The sequence below is a fragment of the Gymnoscopelus braueri genome (assembly GCF_963280865.1).
Source record: "Gymnoscopelus braueri genome assembly, chromosome: 18".
Classification (NCBI taxonomy): domain Eukaryota; kingdom Metazoa; phylum Chordata; class Actinopteri; order Myctophiformes; family Myctophidae; genus Gymnoscopelus; species Gymnoscopelus braueri.
This window is the reverse complement of record NC_137618.1, coordinates 25,219,875-25,241,352: the sequence shown is the minus strand read 5'-3', so window position 1 is coordinate 25,241,352 and position 21,478 is coordinate 25,219,875. Positions and strand designations below refer to the sequence as shown.

The window sequence follows — 21,478 nt, the reverse complement described above, 5'->3', positions numbered from 1 at the left end:
ATTGAGTTAGGGTAATGTAGCTTGGCTTATGCTGTGCGATTTTTATTTCCAGTTTGCCAGTTGGCCAGAATGTTCTCTTTTACGTTGCTTTTGTTTTTGATATCTCCTGTGGTAGAATAAGAATAATGTGTGAATATTTGAAATCTGATTAAAAAGTAATTTCGATGTAAAATTCACCATGTGGACACAAACAAAGTATTAATAACATTGTTGGTTGTGGTGATGGTTTGGGTTATGGATAATGTGTACGTATACTAGGGGTGTACAATACCGAACCGAACGGCCCGTGTGGAGCTAAAATACAGAGTTTCCACACCAACATATAAAGCGGGTGGACCATACCCATTCAAAACAACACCACTCCGCGTTCAGTGGGGTGTTGGGGAAAAGTAGCGCTTATTTTTCTTACTTCAACGTCTTTAATAGTGAACAGTGAAATAGCTTCTACGTGCTTTTTTTTTTTTTTACCCTCTTTGAATGGAATGTGTAATGAAAAAAAATTTATATAGGGTTAAAATGGTTAAAAATGTTGATGCTATATTACCTAATTTAGCTGGGGACCCCCTGGAAGCCCCCCAAGGACCTCTGGGGGTACAAGGACCCCACTTTGAGAACCACTGCCCTAGAAGTTGGGTATTGTTCAAAGTTAAAAGAAAAGAAAATATAGTTTTAATAAATTACAAATGACAAAAAAATAAGTTTTTGTATCGTGACACCAAAATATCAAACCGGAACGTTGTACCCCTACACATGGTCTGCACAGTGAGGTATGGATAAATGTCATATTCTGACCAACTTCCTGTGAGATATGTCCTCTGCAGATTTCAAAATTACATTCTCAGTTTGAATGCTGCATGCATTTCTGGTTGTAGGTGTTAGACCAAGTTGATCATAGAATGTGTGTCCTCTGCTGCCATTATAAACAATGGTCCTAGTTTACACACGGTGACCCTCTGTCTGAGGGTCCTATGTCCCTGTGTCTGAGGCCCACCCATGCACACAGGTCCTGGGTAAATCCAGTTGTCAGATTTACTGATTCGCGCCCGTCCTTATTTGATTATCCCATTGATGCAAGAGTTGGCAGCCACGGTGATGGCGAAGAAAGGTAAGAGTAACTGACAAGGACACTCCGTGAGGTGCCAAGGTCCTCTGTCATGTACACGTCCGCACAATGCCACTCCTTGATGCTGAGCTCTTCAGAAAACTGCCTCCTCAGACTCTCTTAATACAGTATATATTTTAAGGTGATCTTATTACAGGTGCCGGGATATAAATAGACTCTGGAACGGACCGCTAAACACAATTTGTTGTAGATGCAGAAAGCAGTGGGTGACGAGGGACCTTAGGGTTAATGGGGTTGATAAAAATAAAAACATCAACATAAGCAAATTTAAGAACCACAGATGAAAATGTAGATACCAAACGTGCATGTTGCTACAGTAGTAAATTAGATTCACTCCAGTCCATCCTTAATATCATCATAAGCCAATCAATCTGCCAATGAAATGTGCGTCCACCGCAAACACAGCCCATACAAAATGGATAGTGTAGTAAATTATGACTTTGCCCTTTGAGTGCTTTCAGAACTCCATCATGACTTGTCACTCATTCATACGCCTGTCAGCCTGTGTAAAATCACATTCTCCAGCACTGATTGATTTCACGTGGGGAGCTCAGCCCATTGTTTGGCTATGTGACACGACACAAAGGTCTTATATTGTAGTCGATACTATGTAAATACGAACCTGACAATGATGTGAGTCAGTGTATGTGTGTCATTTTGTGTACGTTTTGTCAGGCTCAGCTGTTTGTCTACATTATGTCATGATGGGAGAAAGATCATGGCCCTGTTATGGTGCGGTATATCACAGAGAAGATTAAGGGTCCCAGTCGCCAGCCTCTGTTCTAGCTGTGTGTGTGTGTGTGTGTGTGTGTGTGTGTGTGTGTGTGTGTGTGTGTGTGTGTGTGTGTGTGTGTGTGTGTGTGTGTGTGTGTGTGTGTGTGTGTGTGTGTGTGTGTGTGTGTGTGTGTGTGTGTGTGTGTGTGTGTGTGTGTGTGTGAGACATGATAGGGCGGGACGACATGTAAGGCATGAAATATGATGAGGCATGGAGAATGACATGGGGCCATTCCTATGAGCTTTGCCGCAGACACTGCGGGCCTCTGTGACACTGACTATAAATTGTGGGTATTGATGAAGCTTCCATATTCCATGGGATTAGTACGGGGCATGAAACCCTTGGTTGAATTTGTTTGTTTTCCGGTTCAGGTAAAAAACTTGAAAAAAACTACAGAAGGGTAAAACAACCTTATGCAGGCTGCATAAAGCTGACCTTATAGTACACTGTGATGTAAGCAACACAGCTGCAGCTAATACAATTAATAATAATGGGAGTGTTCGATATAGCTGTGCCAGTGAGTGTGCAAGCGTTAACAATACTGTTGACTACTGTCTATACTGGCACATTGGCATACCCATGGCTCTGGGCACACCTACATCTAACATACTCATTATTTTTTTAAAGAAATTGCTGCAGCTCAAAGCAGGTTGACAGAGGTGAGCTTTTGAGGTTCTTGTGGTTGTGAGATGTTTTTAATCCCTTGTTTGTCCCTTTCATAAAACAAGCCCAGATAGCAAAATATGGTTATTCAACGTTGAATTATAGTCGTTAGGGTTGATTTTTGGTTACGATTGAAGACTGATGTTTTTTCAACATTGAATCACTGTTGTATTGCAGTGCAAAATTCAATGATTGAAATGCCAACATTGAATCAGCGTTGAATCTATGGTGCAAATTCAATGATTGAAATGCCAACATTGAATCAGCATTGAATCTATGCTGTTTGCCTTTTTCTTTTCTTTTTTCTTGATGGGGGGAGGGGGGGAGGCACACCCCTCCTCACACCCCCCCCTCCCCCCATTTAATGATTGAAATGACAACATTGATTCAACGTTTTATCCATGCAGTTTGCCGTTTTCTTTTCTTTTTTTCTTGTTGGGGGGAGGGGGGGCAACCCCCTCCTCCCCCTCCCCCCCTCCTCCCATTTAATTATTGAAATACCAACATTGATTCAATGTTGAATCTATGACATTTGCCTTATTCTTTTTTTGACGGGTGAGGGAGGGGGGATGCCTTCGCCTCCCCTCCCCTCCTCCCCCTACCTTCGCTAACCCTAACCTTAGCTGCCCTTGGGTTAGGGTTAGCCTTCTGGAGCCCATGGAGTGAATCCGAAATCAGATTCTCGATCAGTGCGTGTCCGATTCGCCCAATATAAGTTTCCTTCCACACAGACCTACGGTTTACAACCTAGGCTCTTAATTGCCTAGTGCAGCGATTCTCAAACTATGGGTCGCAACCCAAAGTGGAAGGAAAAAAAGACGATGTCCTTCACTCGGATTTTACACCAGGCAGTCGTTTGTGTATTTGTCCTGTCTCGCGCATCAACTGAGGCCGATAGGCTGTGCTTCAATACACATCATGCATGTATAATTTGGGGGGGCTGCGTCCACGACCAACGTGAAACCTCTCTCTCTCTCTCTCTCTCACACACCCCGACACCACACACACACACCCCGACACGACACTGACACTGCACACAATGCACACAGCGTAGCAACAACACAGGAGGACACAGATGATTTAGCTGAGCTCTTCAAAACGATTTACTTAGTCCGTAAGCGAGAGGGTACAAAATACAAGAACCGCGGATCCATGTGGTTTCATCTGTAGCCCTCGCACGGAGTTTAACTTAGACTGCGTCGTAACGTTACCGTCAGACAACAATTACAGACAACCAGAGACCACCAGTAGCCTACTACCAACAGCTGCACCGCTATGTCGGATAAAGAAATGATGTGGTTCTAGCGAGATATTTTGGGGGCGGTTTGCTGGGGTCGCCAAAAGATTTCCCTTATTATATGGGGTCGTGGTATGAAAAAGTTTGAGAACCCCTGGCCTAGTGTTACCGCTTCACTTCAACGTGCTTTAACTTGATAATGTATTACGGGCCCATCTTTTGATATGTTGTAGAGCTTGTCCATGCGAACACGTGGATATGTGTCTAATTTCTTTGACACTTTTATGGCGAAGATCTCCACTTTCACTATGGTCCTAAGAATCTAAAACCCTAAGACCATTTTGAGTGGTCTTAGGGTTGAATGGTCTTGTAGTGTCTTACATGGACGTGTTTCCCAGAGGAAAGCATAAGAATGCGATTCAACTTCCCTAGGCTCTAGGCCTACTAGGCCTAGGGAACCAGCTTAAAGTTGGGGTGCCTGCGACCTTATACAGGGATTTTAATTCAGACCTCAATAGCTTCGACTACATACCTGGACAAGGAAAGTGGTGCTGTGAGGATATTATTTTTTGATTTTCGAAGCGCCTTTAACACCATACAGCTCCCCCCCCCCCCCCTCCCCCCCCCCCCTCCTTCCCCTTCTGAAAGACAAACTGAACAGCATGCATGTTGGCCCACACCTTGTGTCCTGGATCATGGACTACCTCACTGACAGACCACAATACGTCAGGTTGAGGGACTTTACATCTGACACTGTGACCTGCAGCACAAGAGTCCCCCAGGGGACTGTGCTGGCCTCCCTTCTCTTCACCCTTTACACGGCAGAGCTCAGACACTGCACAGAGATGTGCCACCTGCAGACATTCTCAGTAATGTAAAGTATACATAATAATAGTAATAATAATATTAATAATAATAATAAAAAAATAATAATAATACATTTTATTTATAGCACACTTTACATTTTTGGAAATCAGGTTAAAAAACAACAGGTTAAAAAACAAAAGGCACAAAAATTTTAAATGTTTTTACATGATGTGAACATCATCATTAATATCAGTTATTATTATCATTATTAATTTTATCCTTCAACTTCAGCCGATCTACAAGCTCACAAACAGCAGATCGGCTGTTTGCCTCTTTCTTATATTATTTGAGAATTTGGCCAATGTTTGACAAAAAAATTTTTGTATAGTTTGTTGATTACTCTTGATGCAGCAATGGTCTTTTTATTTGCTATATTTTTACTTTTTCATTTATTAAAAAGCTTACTTAAATTGTCCCTTCACTGTCATCTGGGGACCCCCCCCCCCCCCCCCCCCAGAAAAAAAAATCATGTGGGGACCCCTGGCTGGTCCCGATCCACAGGTTGAGAACCACTGACCCAAAATTGCATCAACATTACAAAGGGGTTAGGCGGAGGCGGAGCTTATCCGTTTTGAACACACACTCAGACGGACCGGGGAGCTGCAGGAAGTCGAACTAACGGCTCAGGAGGAGCGAACCTTACAGACATGGATGTTTCCATGCTTCTAATCTACTATAACAGGTAAATTGAATTAGTTTATGGAATTAAAATGTTGTCCAACTTGTTAGTTCATGACCGTGGCGTGTATTTGCCCAAGTATAGCCCTGAAACATGACTGTCATATATGATATGATAGTCATGACGAAACTTCAACCTGGTGTTTGCACTTTCAACTTTACGGTCCTTACATCTAAATAAACGTTCAGATTTCAAATATAAAGTGCTTAACCCATGGCCACGGATGTTACAATTATATATGGTATCTCAGAAGTACCCGTATTTTCCGTATTGTTTAATAAAAAGCATTTTCATCCGATCGATGGCCATTTCCTCATAGAGTTATAACGTATGTAGAGTGCAATACACTTCCCAACCGATAGGGTCACAGTTAGCATATGGCGAAAAACCTAAGAAAATGGCCACCGATCGGATTAAAATGCTTTTTATTGAACAATACGGAAGATACGTGTACATCTGAGGGTCCGTACATACTTGTAACATTCGTGGCCATGAGGTCAGCACTTTATATTTGGAATCTGAACGTTTATGTGGATGTACGGGCTATAAATGGAGAAAGTGCAAACACTAGTTTGCAGTTTATCCATGACGCTCGTGATCCATGGCTATAAGGCAGGCCTGACTCGCAAATTTTGAAACTAGTCGTTGGTAGAAACATATTTACACACGATTAAAATATAATTGTATCCAAGTGATGTTTATAATTAGTAAATCAATAAGTCTGATTAAGTGCTTTAGCCCTATTTTATACTTTTGTCGTACAACAGCGTTGCTTAAAAAAAATCGCCAATCTACAAGCTCACAACCTGTTGATTTTACTATTTTTATTAAGAAGAAAACCCCGACTGGATCTGTGGATCCGGATCTTCAAATAGTAAAATCAGCAGGAAGTTGACATTTTTATTCAAAAAATAAACAGTACTGGGTTTGGTGATGTTCTATATTGTCTGAATTAGCTTTGATTGTGTTTGTTTATGTGCTAAAATAGTGACTTTGAGAGCTGTTTCAGCGTACAATGTAAGTCAATGAGGAGCATATTTTGAATGATCAATTTCTAATCAATGGAGCAATTATTTTTGATTTCTTGTCCTCCTTTGGAGTTACATCATGGCAAGGTAAATACACAACACAAACCTCTACCAAAGTGGTCTTGCCCTTTTAAGCACTATCGCTTTAAACATGGAAGCCATGCCAGAACCACGCAATTTAAAAAACATAATTTACCATTATAAATCCTAACCAAACAGTAAAGAAATACCACATCACACTGGGCAGAAAAAAGTGTTAAACTGGCATTCACCCCATTAGAGCTATTTGGATGCAGTAACCTATGTTAAATCTGGAGGCCATTGCAACAATATTTTTCGAACCAGTCTGAACTAGTGTTTTGCTATTCTTCAATGTATCTCTAAAACGACTATTTTGAATCTTAATTTGTCCTTCCTGTCTTTTAGATTGTGGCAGTGTTCTGTCGCTCAAAAGCGAAGATTTCCAAGAACTTGACAAACACACTCTTGGGTTCTTGGAGATTTTCAAGTCCAAGGGAGGACGTTGTGCTCCACAACTCAAGGAGTATCTGCGGCAGGTATCACCAGAGGTAAAGGCTATTGATGGATCGCTTACACCCTCATCTGTCTTGGGCCATCCTCTCCAGCTGTTCCCTATTTCTTTACTTCTTGCTCTGTGCTCCTTCTCCAGGTGTTTTTGGGTCTTCCTCTGCTCCGTTTGCCTGGTGCGTTCCATGTTAATGTTTAATTATTGCTGTTTTGTTTCTCCTGAATGTGTGACTAATCCTGCTCCACTTTCTCCTTATCAGCTGTACCTCCACTGTTAAGTTTCTAAGATACAAAGTCATCCCTCCATAGACTGCCCTATTCATGATAATTAAAACTTGTATCTGATTGCATTTAATGGCATTCTCCCACTGTTAAGTTTCTAAGATACAAAGTCATTAAGTCACAATTCCCTCCATAGACTGCCCTATTCATGATAATTAAAACTTGTATCTAATTGCATTTAATGGCATTCTCTTTTGTATCTGACAAAAATTTACCAAAAAAAAAAACTTTTCTCATGAGCAACTTTTTCTCAATAAACAATGGATTGATTGATGATTGTAGAGGTGCAATATTGGTGAGTTTATTGCCATGAAATGCAATCAAGTTTTATTTCTCATGAAGAGGGCTGTGTATGATGGAAATTGCGACTTAGAGGTTGCAGTATACAATGTAAACATTGTCTTACGTCACTTCTGTCTAGTCCTTGACCACTTAGCAGTCTTGTGTGTTTATTTTTCAGAGTACAGACACTACTGGGAGGCGAACTGCAGTCCTCCTTGGCCTTCCTGAGATCCATTGGGGATGATGACACAGAGTTCTTCAAGACATGCTTTGTAAGTTGTCTCTAGTCCTGACTATTTCATTCCACACCACAGGATTCCCAATTTATTTTAACACTTGTTTTTGTTACTTTGATATATTTTAGTATTAGTATTACTTATTTTCCACTCAGCTTCATCAACACTTCTGTATAGCTTCTTATTGTATGCACTGTTGACCTATCTCTGAAAGGACCCTTTTAGTGGTATCTCCTGTCTTTCCAAAGGGTCCAGTCGCAGCTCACTAGAGTCACCCCATGTGAAACCCAAATGCTTTCAAAAACTAAATGATAAAACAAATGTCATTTATCTATAGACACAGGTATCTGTACACCTTCACTTGTCTTTATGAGGGGATCTACTAATATTTCCTATAACTAATTAATTAAAGACTAACACATCAATCTTCTTCTTCTTGCGTATGTCATCAGATCCTCAGCTCCGTTGCAGCAAGCCAGTCCAGCGTCTCGTCATCCAGGTTCATCAGGCCTAGGTCGCCATGTGGTGGGCGGTGTTTCGGGCAGCTGGTCATGATGTGTTCCACAGTCTTTAGGGGGTCTCCAGGTTCACAGTGGGCACTGTCCGAGAGGCCCCACTGTTGCATTGCTTCACCGAAGCGTCCCACGCTTGTCCTCAGGCGGTTGAGGGTTGTCCACTGCTTACGGGGCAGGTGCTGGCCAGGGACATCTGTGGGATCCTCGATGTAGTTGTGAAGCCTAGATGGTTCTGCTGCTTTCCACTGTTCCCTCCACCTTGCCTTGCTAGTCTGCAGTCTAACACATCAATGTTAGACTGTTTCTCTTCAAACAACATCAACACTTCACTGATACTCTTGGTAAATAAGTTTGCTATACTATTTGAAAATGGTGCCAACATGACAACTGTTTAGTTCAGGACATGGCTATGTTTAACAACGTGATACACTATCTGGTCATAATAGATCTTGGGATAACAACTCTACTTTCAAGCAGACAGAATGTTTACAGCTGTCTAGATGTACTTAAATCATTAATTGATCTGTTAATTATTTATGCGTGTACAGTATTTACAGTCTGTTCTTTCTATTGAATATAGTCATTCCAGAATTTTACTTCCCCTTAGTGGGTGTGTATTGTGTTTTCTACCATATAAAAAGGCGACATTTGACATGTAATTGTGGTTGTGGTTGTTAGGACACCGATGACCTTCCAGACATGTCCCACCTCTCCATTGGGATCCTGACCGTGGTTCCTGAAGACAGCCCGGCTTCTCCTCACTCACTGCACTTGGACTCTTCACTATCATGCATCGTCTTGGAAGGTACAACAGTGATGACCTTCAAAGTCTCCCACATGCCATCTGCCTACTGTTTGGACTGATTTACGCACTGAATTTGGAGTACCCCAAATCAATGAAGAACACCTTTGATTTTATTCAAAGAGTTCTTCTCTCACTTGGACATAAATCCCTAAAACCCAAAATACAATCTCTCAAAAACTGATGGAGTTAGTGATTGTTAAGATTAGAATAACCACTGGATTAATGCAGGCACTTTGATTGTTTAGCTTTGAATAACCATCAATTTAATGCAGACACTTTAATTTTGATTGTTACGGTTATAATAACCATTGATTTATTGCACTCATTTTGATTTTTGTATTGCTAAGGTTATAATTGAATATAAATTGAATTTATTTGTGACTTGTATTACATTCCACATTACTTTTGATTGGTCTATCTAAAATCCACAATGCATTGCATAAAGGCATAGCTATTTTTTAAAGATCTTTGACAGACTACAAACTAAGGTTACTTTTCTATGTCTCTGCAACCTTGTGATACCTTCTACCCCGATTTACAGCCATACCCTCCAGCCTCTTCTACACAGGCCTGCCGACCTGTTGATGAGGTATGTTTTCTTTAGATTTAACCCATGTAGACCTACAAGCTCTTAGCACAGCACTCGGTGCTGCGCTATGAGCTTGTATAGTAGCCTATAGTTTTGATGATTTTTGACCAAGTACAATTAAGGGCCTTTTGTCTTTTCTGCACAGCCGTATGCAGCTACATATATGGACTTGGATCAGTGGAACCAAGAAACACCCAGTGTACTGCAACCTCCATCTCCGTCCAGTGATGCTCCAGTAGAAGGTGTGGTTCCTCAGCTAAGTGTCAGCAGACTTGGCACTGTTGTCCTTCAAATTCAGGATTCATAGATGAGTTTTGCTTTTTTTTTAAAAACTTTTCTTTACAGTTTTTGACGTGCTTTCAATCTTTCTAGGTCAACCAAATCCATCTGACCAGAGCATACCAGAGGGTCAAGGGTGGCAGCCTTGCGACTCTTGTCGGTCTGAGGTGGAGAAGCTCCAGCTCCAGTTGAGGAGGATAACCACTGTGCTCTCCAGTATCAGTAAGTTTTATTGCCTGTAATGTTGCAGTTTTCAGTTGTCTGCTAATTTCTTTGTCTCACTTGAAACTTTACTTTATCCTGTACCTCTTTTGTGAGTTCTCTGACATGACTGGAAAACATTGGTATCCCAAAATAAAACTGTTTTCTGTTTACTGAAGAGCTGGGGAGATCGACCCCTGCTACTGAACAAATACTCATCAATGACTGCTATCAGAATATACTGTAGAGCTTTGTAGAACAGTACTCAATCTTATTGTTTTACAAATACACTCAGTAGACTCAGATTTTTTTGTCTTTGTTCTAGGCTCTGAGAAACTAGACGCACTGAAGGGCTTTATCACCCTGGTCGGTGACCTAGAGTCTGGAGTGTCCAGTCTCGGGCAGCAGGAGCTATATCCAGGTATGGATGTATACGTTTGCCATACATTTCACACTGAACCTGACGTTCTTGGTAGCGAGTGATCCGTGTTGTGAGCTGCAACTAGATAGTGAAGTTTTCAGAAGGTCACAGTTGTCTGTTTTCATGGTGCACTGAGCGCAGAAAGGGGTCAATGTAGCTGATGTCTTAAAATGCAGTTTGTTAATTGCTCGCTCTCTATTCACAGGCTGTGGACAGATGATTTCATCTGTGCAGCTGGCAGCCATACACCAGCGTGCCAGGAAGGACTGCAAGAGGCTATTCCACGCCTTGTTCGAGGTGTTCTTCACCCATGAGGAGTGCCGCAATGCCGTCGTATACGGAAAGCATGGTGTCATCCCAGAGGGGAAGAACAAACTGGATGAGGCGAAGAGGCACTGTTCAGTAAGTATTTGTCACACCACTAGTTCCTCAGAGTAGTGTTATAGATGGCCAGTCAGTGGAGTTGGTAACCACTTATAGACAGACATGCAAAAGTGTCACTTTTCAGCTACAGTCACCTTTTTGAACTCAAATAGGGCAATTGTGTGACACCTGACCCGAAAGAAAACAACATGTTGTCACCTTTTTCACCTCGGGCTGTTTGCATGCCTGTGTATACCACCTGTATACCACCCGTATACCACCCATAGACCACCTATAGACCACCTGTATACCACCTATAGTCCACCTGTATACCACCTATAGACCACCCGTATACCACCCATAGACCACCTAGAGACCACCCATAGACCACCTAGAGACCACCTATAGTCCACCCGTATACCACCTAGAGACCACCTAGAGACCACCTGTATACCACCTGTATACCACCTATAGACCACCCGTATACCACCCATAGACCACCTAGAGACCACCTATAGTCCACCCGTATACCACCTAGAGACCACCCGTATACCACCTGTATACCACCCATAGACTCACCTCTTCAGACTCCACCTCAGCCCGTAGCACTTGCCCTCCTAGCCTTGATGACCTTGCAGGATTATGCAAAGGACAGATACCAGGTCATTGTTGACCTGGCATCCTATAAATGCCGAGTCCACCTAGAGTCCACCTCTAGACCACCTGTATACCACCCGTATACCACCTGTATACCACCTAGAGACCACCCATAGACCACCTAGAGACCACCTGTATACCACCCATAGACCACCCGTATACCACCTAGAGACCACCTAGAGACCACCTGTATACCACCTGTAGACCACCTGTAGACCACCCATAGACCACCTGTATACCACCTGTATACCACCCGTAGACCACCCGTAGACCACCTGTATACCACCTGTATACCACCCGTAGACCACCCATAGACCACCTATAGACCACCTATAGTCCACCTGTATACCACCTCTAGACCACCTGTATACCACCACCCGTATACCACCCGTATACCACCTGTATACCACCTATAGACCACCCGTATACCACCTAGAGACCACCTAGAGACCACCTAGAGACCACCTAGAGACCACCTGTAGACCACCTGTATACCACCTGTATACCACCTAGAGTCCACCTGTATACCACCTGTATACCACCTATAGACCACCTGTATACCACCCATAGACCACCTATAGACCACCTGTATACCACCTAGAGACCACCTATAGTCCACCTGTATACCACCCGTATACCACCCATAGACCACCTATAGACCACCTGTATACCACCTGTATACCACCTATAGACCACCCGTATACCACCTATAGTCCACCTGTATACCACCTATAGACCACCTGTATACCACCCGTATACCACCCATAGACCACCTAGAGACCACCTATAGTCCACCCGTATACCACCTAGAGACCACCTATAGTCCACCCGTATACCACCTAGAGACCACCTATAGTCCACCTGTATACCACCCGTATACCACCCATAGACCACCTGTATACCACCTGTAGACCACCTATAGACCACCTGTATACCACCCATAGACCACCCAGAGACCACCCAGAGACCAGCTAGAGACCACCTAGAGACCACCTATAGACCACCTGTATACCACCCGTATACCACCTGTAGACCACCTAGAGACCACCTAGAGTCCACCTAGAGACCACCTAGAGTCCACCTAGAGTCCACCTATAGACCACCTGTATACCACCCGTATACCACCTGTATACCACCTAGAGACCACCTAGAGACCACCTGTATACCACCCATAGACCACCCGTATACCACCCATAGACCACCTAGAGACCACCTGTATACCACCTATAGACCACCTGTATACCACCTGTATACCACCTGTATACCACCTATAGACCACCTGTATACCACCTGTATACCACCTAGAGACCACCTGTATACCACCTATAGACCACCTGTATACCACCTGTATACCACCTAGAGACCACCTGTATACCACCTATAGACCACCTGTATACCACCTGTATACCACCTATAGACCACCTATAGACCACCTGTATACCACCTATAGACCACCTGTATACCACCTGTATACCACCTATAGACCACCTATAGACCACCTGTATACCACCCGTATACCACCTATAGTCCACCCGTATACCACCCATAGACCACCTAGAGACCACCTATAGTCCACCCGTATACCACCTAGAGACCACCTATAGTCCACCCGTATACCACCTAGAGACCACCTGTATACCACCTAGAGACCACCTATAGTCCACCTGTATACCACCTGTATACCACCCATAGACCACCTATAGACCACCTGTATACCACCTATAGACCACCTGTATACCACCTAGAGACCACCTAGAGACCACCTATAGACCACCTGTATACCACCCGTATACCACCCGTATACCACCTAGAGACCACCTGTAGACCACCTAGAGACCACCTAGAGTCCACCTAGAGACCACCTATAGACCACCTGTATACCACCCGTATACCACCTGTATACCACCTAGAGACCACCCATAGACCACCTAGAGACCACCTGTATACCACCCATAGACCACCCGTATACCACCCATAGACCACCTGTATACCACCTATAGACCACCTGTATACCACCTATAGACCACCTGTATACCACCTATAGACCACCTGTATACCACCTGTATACCACCTAGAGACCACCTGTATACCACCTATAGACCACCTGTATACCACCTGTATACCACCTATAGACCACCTGTATACCACCTGTATACCACCTAGAGACCACCTGTATACCACCTGTATACCACCTATAGACCACCTGTATACCACCTATAGACCACCTGTATACCACCTATAGACCACCCGTATACCACCTATAGTCCACCTGTATACCACCTAGAGACCACCTATAGTCCACCCGTATACCACCTAGAGACCACCTATAGTCCACCCGTATACCACCTAGAGACCACCTATAGTCCACCCGTATACCACCTAGAGACCACCTATAGTCCACCTGTATACCACCTAGAGTCCACCTAGAGACCACCTAGAGTCCACCTGTATACCACCCGTATACCACCTGTATACCACCTAGAGACCACCCATAGACCACCTAGAGACCACCCATAGACCACCCGTAGACCACCCGTATACCACCCATAGACCACCCATAGACCACCCATAGACCACCCATAGACCACCCATAGACCACCCATATACCACCCATATACCACCCATATACCACCCATAGACCACCCATAGACCACCTAGAGACCACCTAGAGACCACCTAGAGACCACCTGTATACCACCCGTATACCACTTAGAGACCACCTATAGTCCACCCGTATACCACCTAGAGACCACCTATAGTCCACCTGTATACCACCTAGAGTCCACCTAGAGACCACCTAGAGTCCACCTGTATACCACCCGTATACCACCTGTATACCACCTAGAGACCACCCATAGACCACCCATAGACCACCTAGAGACCACCCATAGACCACCCGTAGACCACCCGTATACCACCCATAGACCACCTAGAGACCACCCATAGACCACCCATAGACCACCCATATACCACCCATAGACCACCCATAGACCACCCATAGACCACCCATATACCACCCATAGACCACCCAGAGACCACCTAGAGACCACCTGTATACCACCCATAGACCACCCATAGACCACCTATAGACCACCTATAGTCCACCTGTATACCACCTGTAGACCACCTGTATACCACCTGTATACCACCTGTATACCACCTATAGACCACCCGTATACCACCTAGAGACCACCTGTAGACCACCTATAGACCACCTGTATACCACCTAGAGACCACCTAGAGACCACCTATAGTCCACCTGTATACCACCCGTATACCACCTGTATGCCACCCGTATACCACCCATAGACCACCTATAGACCACCTGTATACCACCTAGAGACCACCTGTATACCACCCGTATACCACCCATAGACCACCTATAGTCCACCTGTATACAGACATGCAAAAGTGTCACTTTTCAGCTACAGTCACCTTTTTGAACCCAAATAGGGCAATTGTGTGACACCTGACCCGAAAGAAAACAACATGTTGTCACCTTTTTCACCTCGGGCTGTTTGCATGCCTGTATAGATATATATCTTGGGGTATCTTGTGACAATGTATACACATGTCTGTCTTACTGTGTTGTGTTTTTAGGGCTTTTATTTCGGGGGACGGGCGTGCTATAACAATTAAACTTAAAAATATGATACATTCGGAATAAATAGCCTCCAAGTAAAATTTGCAGAGAGCAAGGAGGCTGCCAAGGGCCCCTCCCCTCCCCTCATAACCAGTTGATCAGCTGTAAACTCTGTCTACACAGACTGTGGCAGGCACAGGGCTCCAGAGTGCGACCTGCCTATTGTGCTGTATGTGCGAGTTAAATCTGATTTCGAACCACCTCTGGAGGTGGTTTCAAATCAGATTTCAACTCAGATTTCAACTCGGATGTGTGCATTTAGACTGATTTAACCAGAATCTCCTGTTGACTAGTTGAGCACAATTTCCTAAATTAATATTTAAAAAAGTTTAGGTTGGAGTCAGGTGCTGGTGAAAGTGTATGCAATGCTTTAGATGCTCATTTCAAATTCCAGTCCAGTCTTTTAGCCAACCCGCACTGGCTGCTGCAGATTAAGTGTCTTTGTGTTTTATATGTATACAAAATTGAGTGTTTAAATCCCATGTGCTTTCTTGTTATCTTATCTTTCAGCTGCTGCTCAACGATCGGACCGAAAATTAACCCAGTTGAACTATGAAAAGACGGTCAAGTCTTGGCTGCAGTTTGCGCCTGGCCGTCAGGGAGGCATCCCGAGGAATGCTCTGGAGCAGCAGGGACCGGATCTGGATGCAGGTGGCACCTCTGCAGGTTCCCTCCCTCCCTGAAGGGATTAACCCATTACAACCGGGACAGCGTTTTGCGTTTGAACTTCAACCATTTTTTCTTTTCTTTAACCCATCTAGACCGGGACAGCGTTTTGCGTTTGAACTTGGACCTTTTTTTCTTTTCTTTTTATAAAAAAAAACCCCAAAAAAATCGTGAAAATGTATATTTTGTCCCCGATTCTGTCTTCTAAATACTTCTTCCAAATCTGTGGTTCTCAAATTTGTCAAGGACCCCCAAAATCACATGTATTTGGACGCAGACCCCCACCTAGAAGAATATCTTTCCAGGGACCCCCAGAAACAGATTTCAGTTACAAAAGTTTCCTTTGAAAAATATATATTCAAAGATTTGAACAAATGTTTACGATTTTTCAAAAATAGCAGATCTATCATTTAGAAGACATTCACAGAATCGGGTCAAAATATCCAAATGCTTGCAGACATTTTCACGATTTCTTTCATAAATAGCAGATCTACAATCTTGTATATGTTCTATATTTCATCTGTTAAAGCATAAAAACAATGGTTAAAGCAGTTCAACGCAGGTCTAAATGCCTTGGTTCAATAAATGTGAAGATTCAAATCATATTGTCTGTCTTTATTTTTATATTTTCACATTTTGGGAAATGTAAGGTAATTTTGAACAAGATGTAGCCTTACAGTATATCAGCATACATAATTTAAAATGTACATGCAGATTACCATTAGGTTGTTGGATGATCAGGATCAATATTGATTCCTAATATGATTCAGTATAATCCAATTAATAAATTAAATCAGTGTTCGATTCCTGATGTTGATTCAACATAAAATCAACTAAAATGTGCATGCAGATTACCATTTAGATGATGGTTGAATCAATGTTGATTCCTAATGTTGATTCAACATTAAATCAACTAAAATGTGCATGCAGATTACCATTTAGATGATGGTTGAATCAATATTGAGTCATAACGTTGATTCAACATAAAATCAACTAAAATCAGCATGCAGAATACCATTTAGATGATGGTTGAATCAACGTTGATATAGTGTTAGTTAGTGGTTGAAACCCAACGTTGAATCAAATAATAATGGCGTTGTGATTTCAGTACAGTTTCAACGTTGAGATTGAACGTTGAGTCAACCGTTATGGCCGACTATTTTTCAACGTTGATTCACCCATATTTTGCTATCTGGGAGGCCATAGGTCCCCGGAGTGAATGGAACAGCAGTTGCATGAAGATTACAACAGCAGCTCTATTCACTCTGCTCAAACACATGTCGAGGGGCAAACAGAGACGTGCCACTTCAATCTCTGCTGTGTAACTTGTTTGGAGTTAAATTGCTTCTTTTTTTCCTTTTTTCTTTGTGCACACTGGCATTTGAGTTGGAAGCAACATGAACTATTCAGCAGTTTGTAATGTTAAAAATAATAATACAGTGAAATATTCATAATGGAATTGTCATGGCTCTGAATGGAGTTATTTATTGATGGAATGCATGTGATGGAAATTGGGGAGTGGTTATTTCTGTGTGTGGCCCAACAGGCTTATGAAACAGGCTGCTCTCACTGGGCTGTTGTTGAACTTACGGAGCACTTCAGCTCCACTGGCCTCGTTTCTCACCATTCTCGCTGTCCCACATTCTCCTCACAGTGGCAGGCCCAATAATTTTTTTTTTTTATTGCCTGGGGCGAATGTGTATCTGACTTCTGTAATTATATTTATTGCATACTGTATGCCTGAATGTCATACGCGGGAGTTTGTGCATGTGTATGGCAGTGTCAATTTAACCCAAATTGACCCTAAGGCAGTGACACAAAAATATGTCAGAACAACAGACATTTTACTGAATGCCAACTACAAGTCATGTTCAAACAGCATTTGCGCATCACGTGAATTACAGACATGGTCCGTACCATTCAGCAGTGTTAATTAATCCATTTGTAATTCAGAATGTGTACAAATGTAAGGGTCCATGTGGTTACATTTGTACACTTTAAATTAACGCTGAGGAGTTTACTGTGTAGTGACGTATAGACGTAGCTGTGGATGAGCCTCATAAACTGGGCTGTATGACAGATGGTGATACTGCATGATCTCCTGTGGAGTGTGGACCGATGACATTTTTACATTGTGTAAAAGTGGACTTTCACATCTGAGTTAAAACCACGATATACTTTGTTGACCGAAGTCCCTCAGAGGTCTATACTAGGCCACATCCTTTTCACCCTCAACACTAAATCTCTTCGCTGAAAATAGCCAAATTACAAACTCGGAACGCATCGTGTTGTGACGAGCTAAAAGCTTGCAGATCAGCTGTTTTTGGCAAATATTCATGCAGAATAGGGACGCTAGGGTTCCTGTGGTTAAATGAAGGATTTTAAGGCGTATACATGAAAGGAGGGAGATCATGTCGTGGGATGCTGGTCTTGTGCCAAGGAGAACTCAGGCATGGAGAGTCTCACACCTGTTCTCTCAACCACACTGCCACACACTGAGATCCTGCTATTACATCTTTTTCATACTATGAGTGTCTGTGCTTTACTCCAGAAGCACACTCTCTCTCTCTCTCTCTCTCTCTGTCTCTCTGTCCCTCTGTCTCTCTCTGTCTCTCTCTCTCTCTCTCTCTCTCTCTCTCTCTCTCTCTCTCTCTCTCTCTCTCTCTCTCTCTCTCTCTCGCTCTCTCTCTGTCTTTCCCTCTATTGCTCCATCTCTACCTACCTATCTGTGTCCTACTAAATTAATATAGTGAAACACCCATATACTGTAGGTATATCTCAATGAATGAATTCACTACTGCTGTCGCAGCAGAAGACTGGCTACAGGTCCAGTAAGTGTTGTGTGTGTGTGTGTGTGTGTGTGTGTGTGTGTGTGTGTGTGTGTGTGTGTGTGTGTGTGTGTGTGTGTGTGTGTGTGTGTGTGTGTGTGTGTGTGTGTGTGTGTGTGTGTATATGTGTGTGGGGCCTGTGTACCACAAAAGTGCTGACTCGCAGGAATATCCGACTGTGACGGATGTTCCTCTGAAACCTGCGCAGCCTGTGTGGTACAGTGGGGGTGTGTGAGGGACAAAAAGAGTATAGCACAGCATTATGTGTACATTATGTGACCGTGTGTGTGTGTGTGTGTGTGTGCGTGCGTGCGTGCACACTTTGTCCGGTGTCTGTGGAGTCCTTCCTGTGCGGCAAGTGAACCACCTGTTCACTGTACGTATGGGAGTCATTTAACACATTCATGCTTTTGTACTGCATGCAAACAAAAGCCTGATTTATACATATTTGCAGCAAATGGCAGATCTACAAGTTCACAACGTGTTGAGCTTGCTATTTTAGGTGCATGACATGATGCGCAGCCAAGTGTAAATCAGGCACAATAACAATTTATACACCGTTGTGTGATGGAGGATAAATTAAGCTTAACCCCAGATGACCTACTGTACACACACACACACACACACGCACACACACACACACACACACACACACACACACACACACACACACACACACACACACACACACACACACACACACACACACACACACACACACACACACACACACACACACTCTGCGCCTCTAATTGGAATAGCATCTTTTCCCACCTGACAATCAAGTCTAGACTTGTTTGTACTTGGAACATAATAGAAAGGTGTTGTTTTGTATGGTTCAAACCGTGTGTGTGTGTGTGTGTGTGTGTGTGTGTGTGTGTGTGTGTGTGTGTGTGTGTGTGTGTGTGTGTGTGTGTGTGTGTGTGTGTGTGTGTGTGTGTGTGTGTGTTTGTGCTTTGTTGTGACGTTCAGGCAACGGTTGATGTTCCAATCTTCCTATTATTATATTAATCATATCTCTACACTCATTAGCCTCAACATGCGCAGCCAGTGCAACTGAATGCAGCTTGACGTTGCTCTCTGCTTGTGTACAGTTTGTAGACAAGCAAGGGGGGAGATACCCCATTTCACAGCGTTCAAAACAGACATGAAATATGAAGGCGGTTTTATAATACAGTAACAGCACTCACGGCAAAGCTTGCAGGAAGGTTTGTCCTGGTGTGGCGGACGGAAGCAGGTGGAAGGTGGGGGATGGGAGGCCAGGACGGGCCCTCCTGGCCTTGCTATAGTAGGATACGGTACAGATACAGTATAGCAGTTGTTGCATGCACTCTCTGTCTTGTTAAATTTATAATGGGTTTTTAAACCCCCCCTCTCAGAACATGGAGCAGGAAGCACTTTTCCTGTGCCTGTGCCGTGGCCGTGGGTGCAGGAGAGAAGAGCAGAGAGCTGGGGACCGCTGGCTGCCTGGCAGCTTATGTAAGGAAGAAAGTCAGGAAGCGATGGCTCTCCTGCTGAGACAGGAAGCAGTGTACAGGACGTGTTTTCGAGGCTGTTCAGAGCCATGTCTGATGATGACACCCACCCGTAGCGGTTTGCAAAATGTGTGTATGTACAGTATGTGTGTCTGTGCGTGTGTCTGATACAGAATCTGAAGTACATGTCGTTGCTGTCAGGCAGAAACCTCATATCTCCATATTTCAACGTTGTATTTTGTAAATTAATGCCTTACTTTGGCATACTGCAGTGTCACAGAAAAGTAGCAAAAATAGCCGAACTACAAGCTCAGTGCTCACAACGTGTCACAGCTTGTTGATCTGCAATTTTTGCTATGTTAACACTGTGAAAGTGTGTCTGTGGGTTTTATAAATATATTGAACCAATAAAACTAGAGCTTGGGAGTTGGGACTAAATAATAACTAGATTGGATCCATTGGAATACAGGTTATGTTTTCCATTTCCTGAAAAGTAACAGTTTTGGACATACAATCACTCTTACAAAAAAAAAAATATATATATATATATATTTTTTTTTAAGGTAACCATGAGAGAGTATTGATGTTAATGGGTCCAGCACATGCCTATTATGGGGGTATGTTGCATAAATGGCCAATGACTGAGTGGGCATGATCCTCTAAGGGTGCATGCATTCGCCTGCTGCATCCGAAGCATGGTGCAGTGTGTGGTGCAGATGGTCAAGGGCACAAGGACGTGAGAGTGCATGTGGTTCTCTATGGGTGCATTACATGTGGCATGCGGCAAAGATGACCAGGGATGGAGGTTCCAGGAGAAGGTTGTGGACCCCGTTACTGTTGGTTGTTGGGTCCATGGCATCAGCCTGGATGGTGGAAATCATAGAAACCCCCCCCCCCCCATAGGAACCTGGAGAGAAAAAGCTAAAGATGCACTCTGACAGGTAAACGAGTGGCATGAGGGCGGATTGAAGACAGAATTGTGATTGGGATGAGGGACAGAGTTGTGATCTGCTTGACTGACAGGCGAGAGATTGGTTCAAGGGGCGGGGTTGTCGTCTGGCTTGTTTGTAGATGTGCGTTGCGTGCTTGTTATCACTCAGGCTTGGTCTTCCCTCCTGAACTCCAGTCGCACCAACTCCATTTATTGGCTCACAGATTGGTCAGTCTCTGACAGTCTGTGACTTGAGTGGCTCACATACTGTAACTGTCATTTTAGTCATTTTAAAGATGACATGAAATTGCATTTTGAGAGTATTACATTTCCATCAAGGATTATGTAAAAAGCAGAGGACCAGGCACTCTCTGTGCCATATGTGCCATAGACGCATTGGGATGC

At 43.5% G+C, this 21,478-nt stretch overlaps 2 protein-coding genes across 5 annotated transcripts in view; both read left to right on the top strand.

Annotated features, from left to right (window-relative positions):
- Nucleotides 1-21,478, top strand: part of fgf14 (fibroblast growth factor 14) — a gene marked incomplete at its 5' end in the record, with an annotated part of 167,210 nt that overhangs the window by 36,655 nt on the left and 109,077 nt on the right. The window lies entirely within an intron of this gene.
- On the top strand, nucleotides 5,244-15,982 carry LOC308106165 (uncharacterized protein). Of its 4 annotated transcripts, XM_080457220.1 has the most exons (10): nucleotides 5,244-5,347; nucleotides 7,043-7,076; nucleotides 8,153-8,556; nucleotides 8,894-9,020; nucleotides 9,562-9,609; nucleotides 9,755-9,851; nucleotides 9,982-10,110; nucleotides 10,415-10,510; nucleotides 10,716-10,912; nucleotides 15,684-15,982. In XM_080457220.1, exons 6-10 carry the CDS (start codon nucleotides 9,773-9,775, stop codon nucleotides 15,711-15,713), a joined length of 531 nt encoding a protein of 176 aa, XP_080313346.1. In that variant the 5' UTR covers nucleotides 5,244-5,347; nucleotides 7,043-7,076; nucleotides 8,153-8,556; nucleotides 8,894-9,020; nucleotides 9,562-9,609; nucleotides 9,755-9,772; the 3' UTR covers nucleotides 15,714-15,982. The 4 variants fall into 4 exon arrangements, with proteins under 4 accessions (XP_080313346.1, XP_080313343.1, XP_080313344.1 ...); XM_080457217.1 differs by lacking the exon at nucleotides 15,684-15,982 and having other exon boundaries at nucleotides 10,716-11,042; XM_080457218.1 differs by lacking the exons at nucleotides 7,043-7,076; nucleotides 15,684-15,982 and having other exon boundaries at nucleotides 5,248-5,347; nucleotides 10,716-11,042.

Coding starts and splice junctions, on each gene's coding strand:
- LOC308106165 (XM_080457217.1), top strand. CDS start 9,773: ATGGACTTGGATCAGTGGAACCAAGAAACACCCAGTGTACTGCAACCT. Junction 9,852..9,981: donor CAGTGATGCTCCAGTAGAAG/GTGTGGTTCCTC, acceptor CAATCTTTCTAG/GTCAACCAAATCCATCTGAC. Junction 10,111..10,414: donor CACTGTGCTCTCCAGTATCA/GTAAGTTTTATT, acceptor TCTTTGTTCTAG/GCTCTGAGAAACTAGACGCA.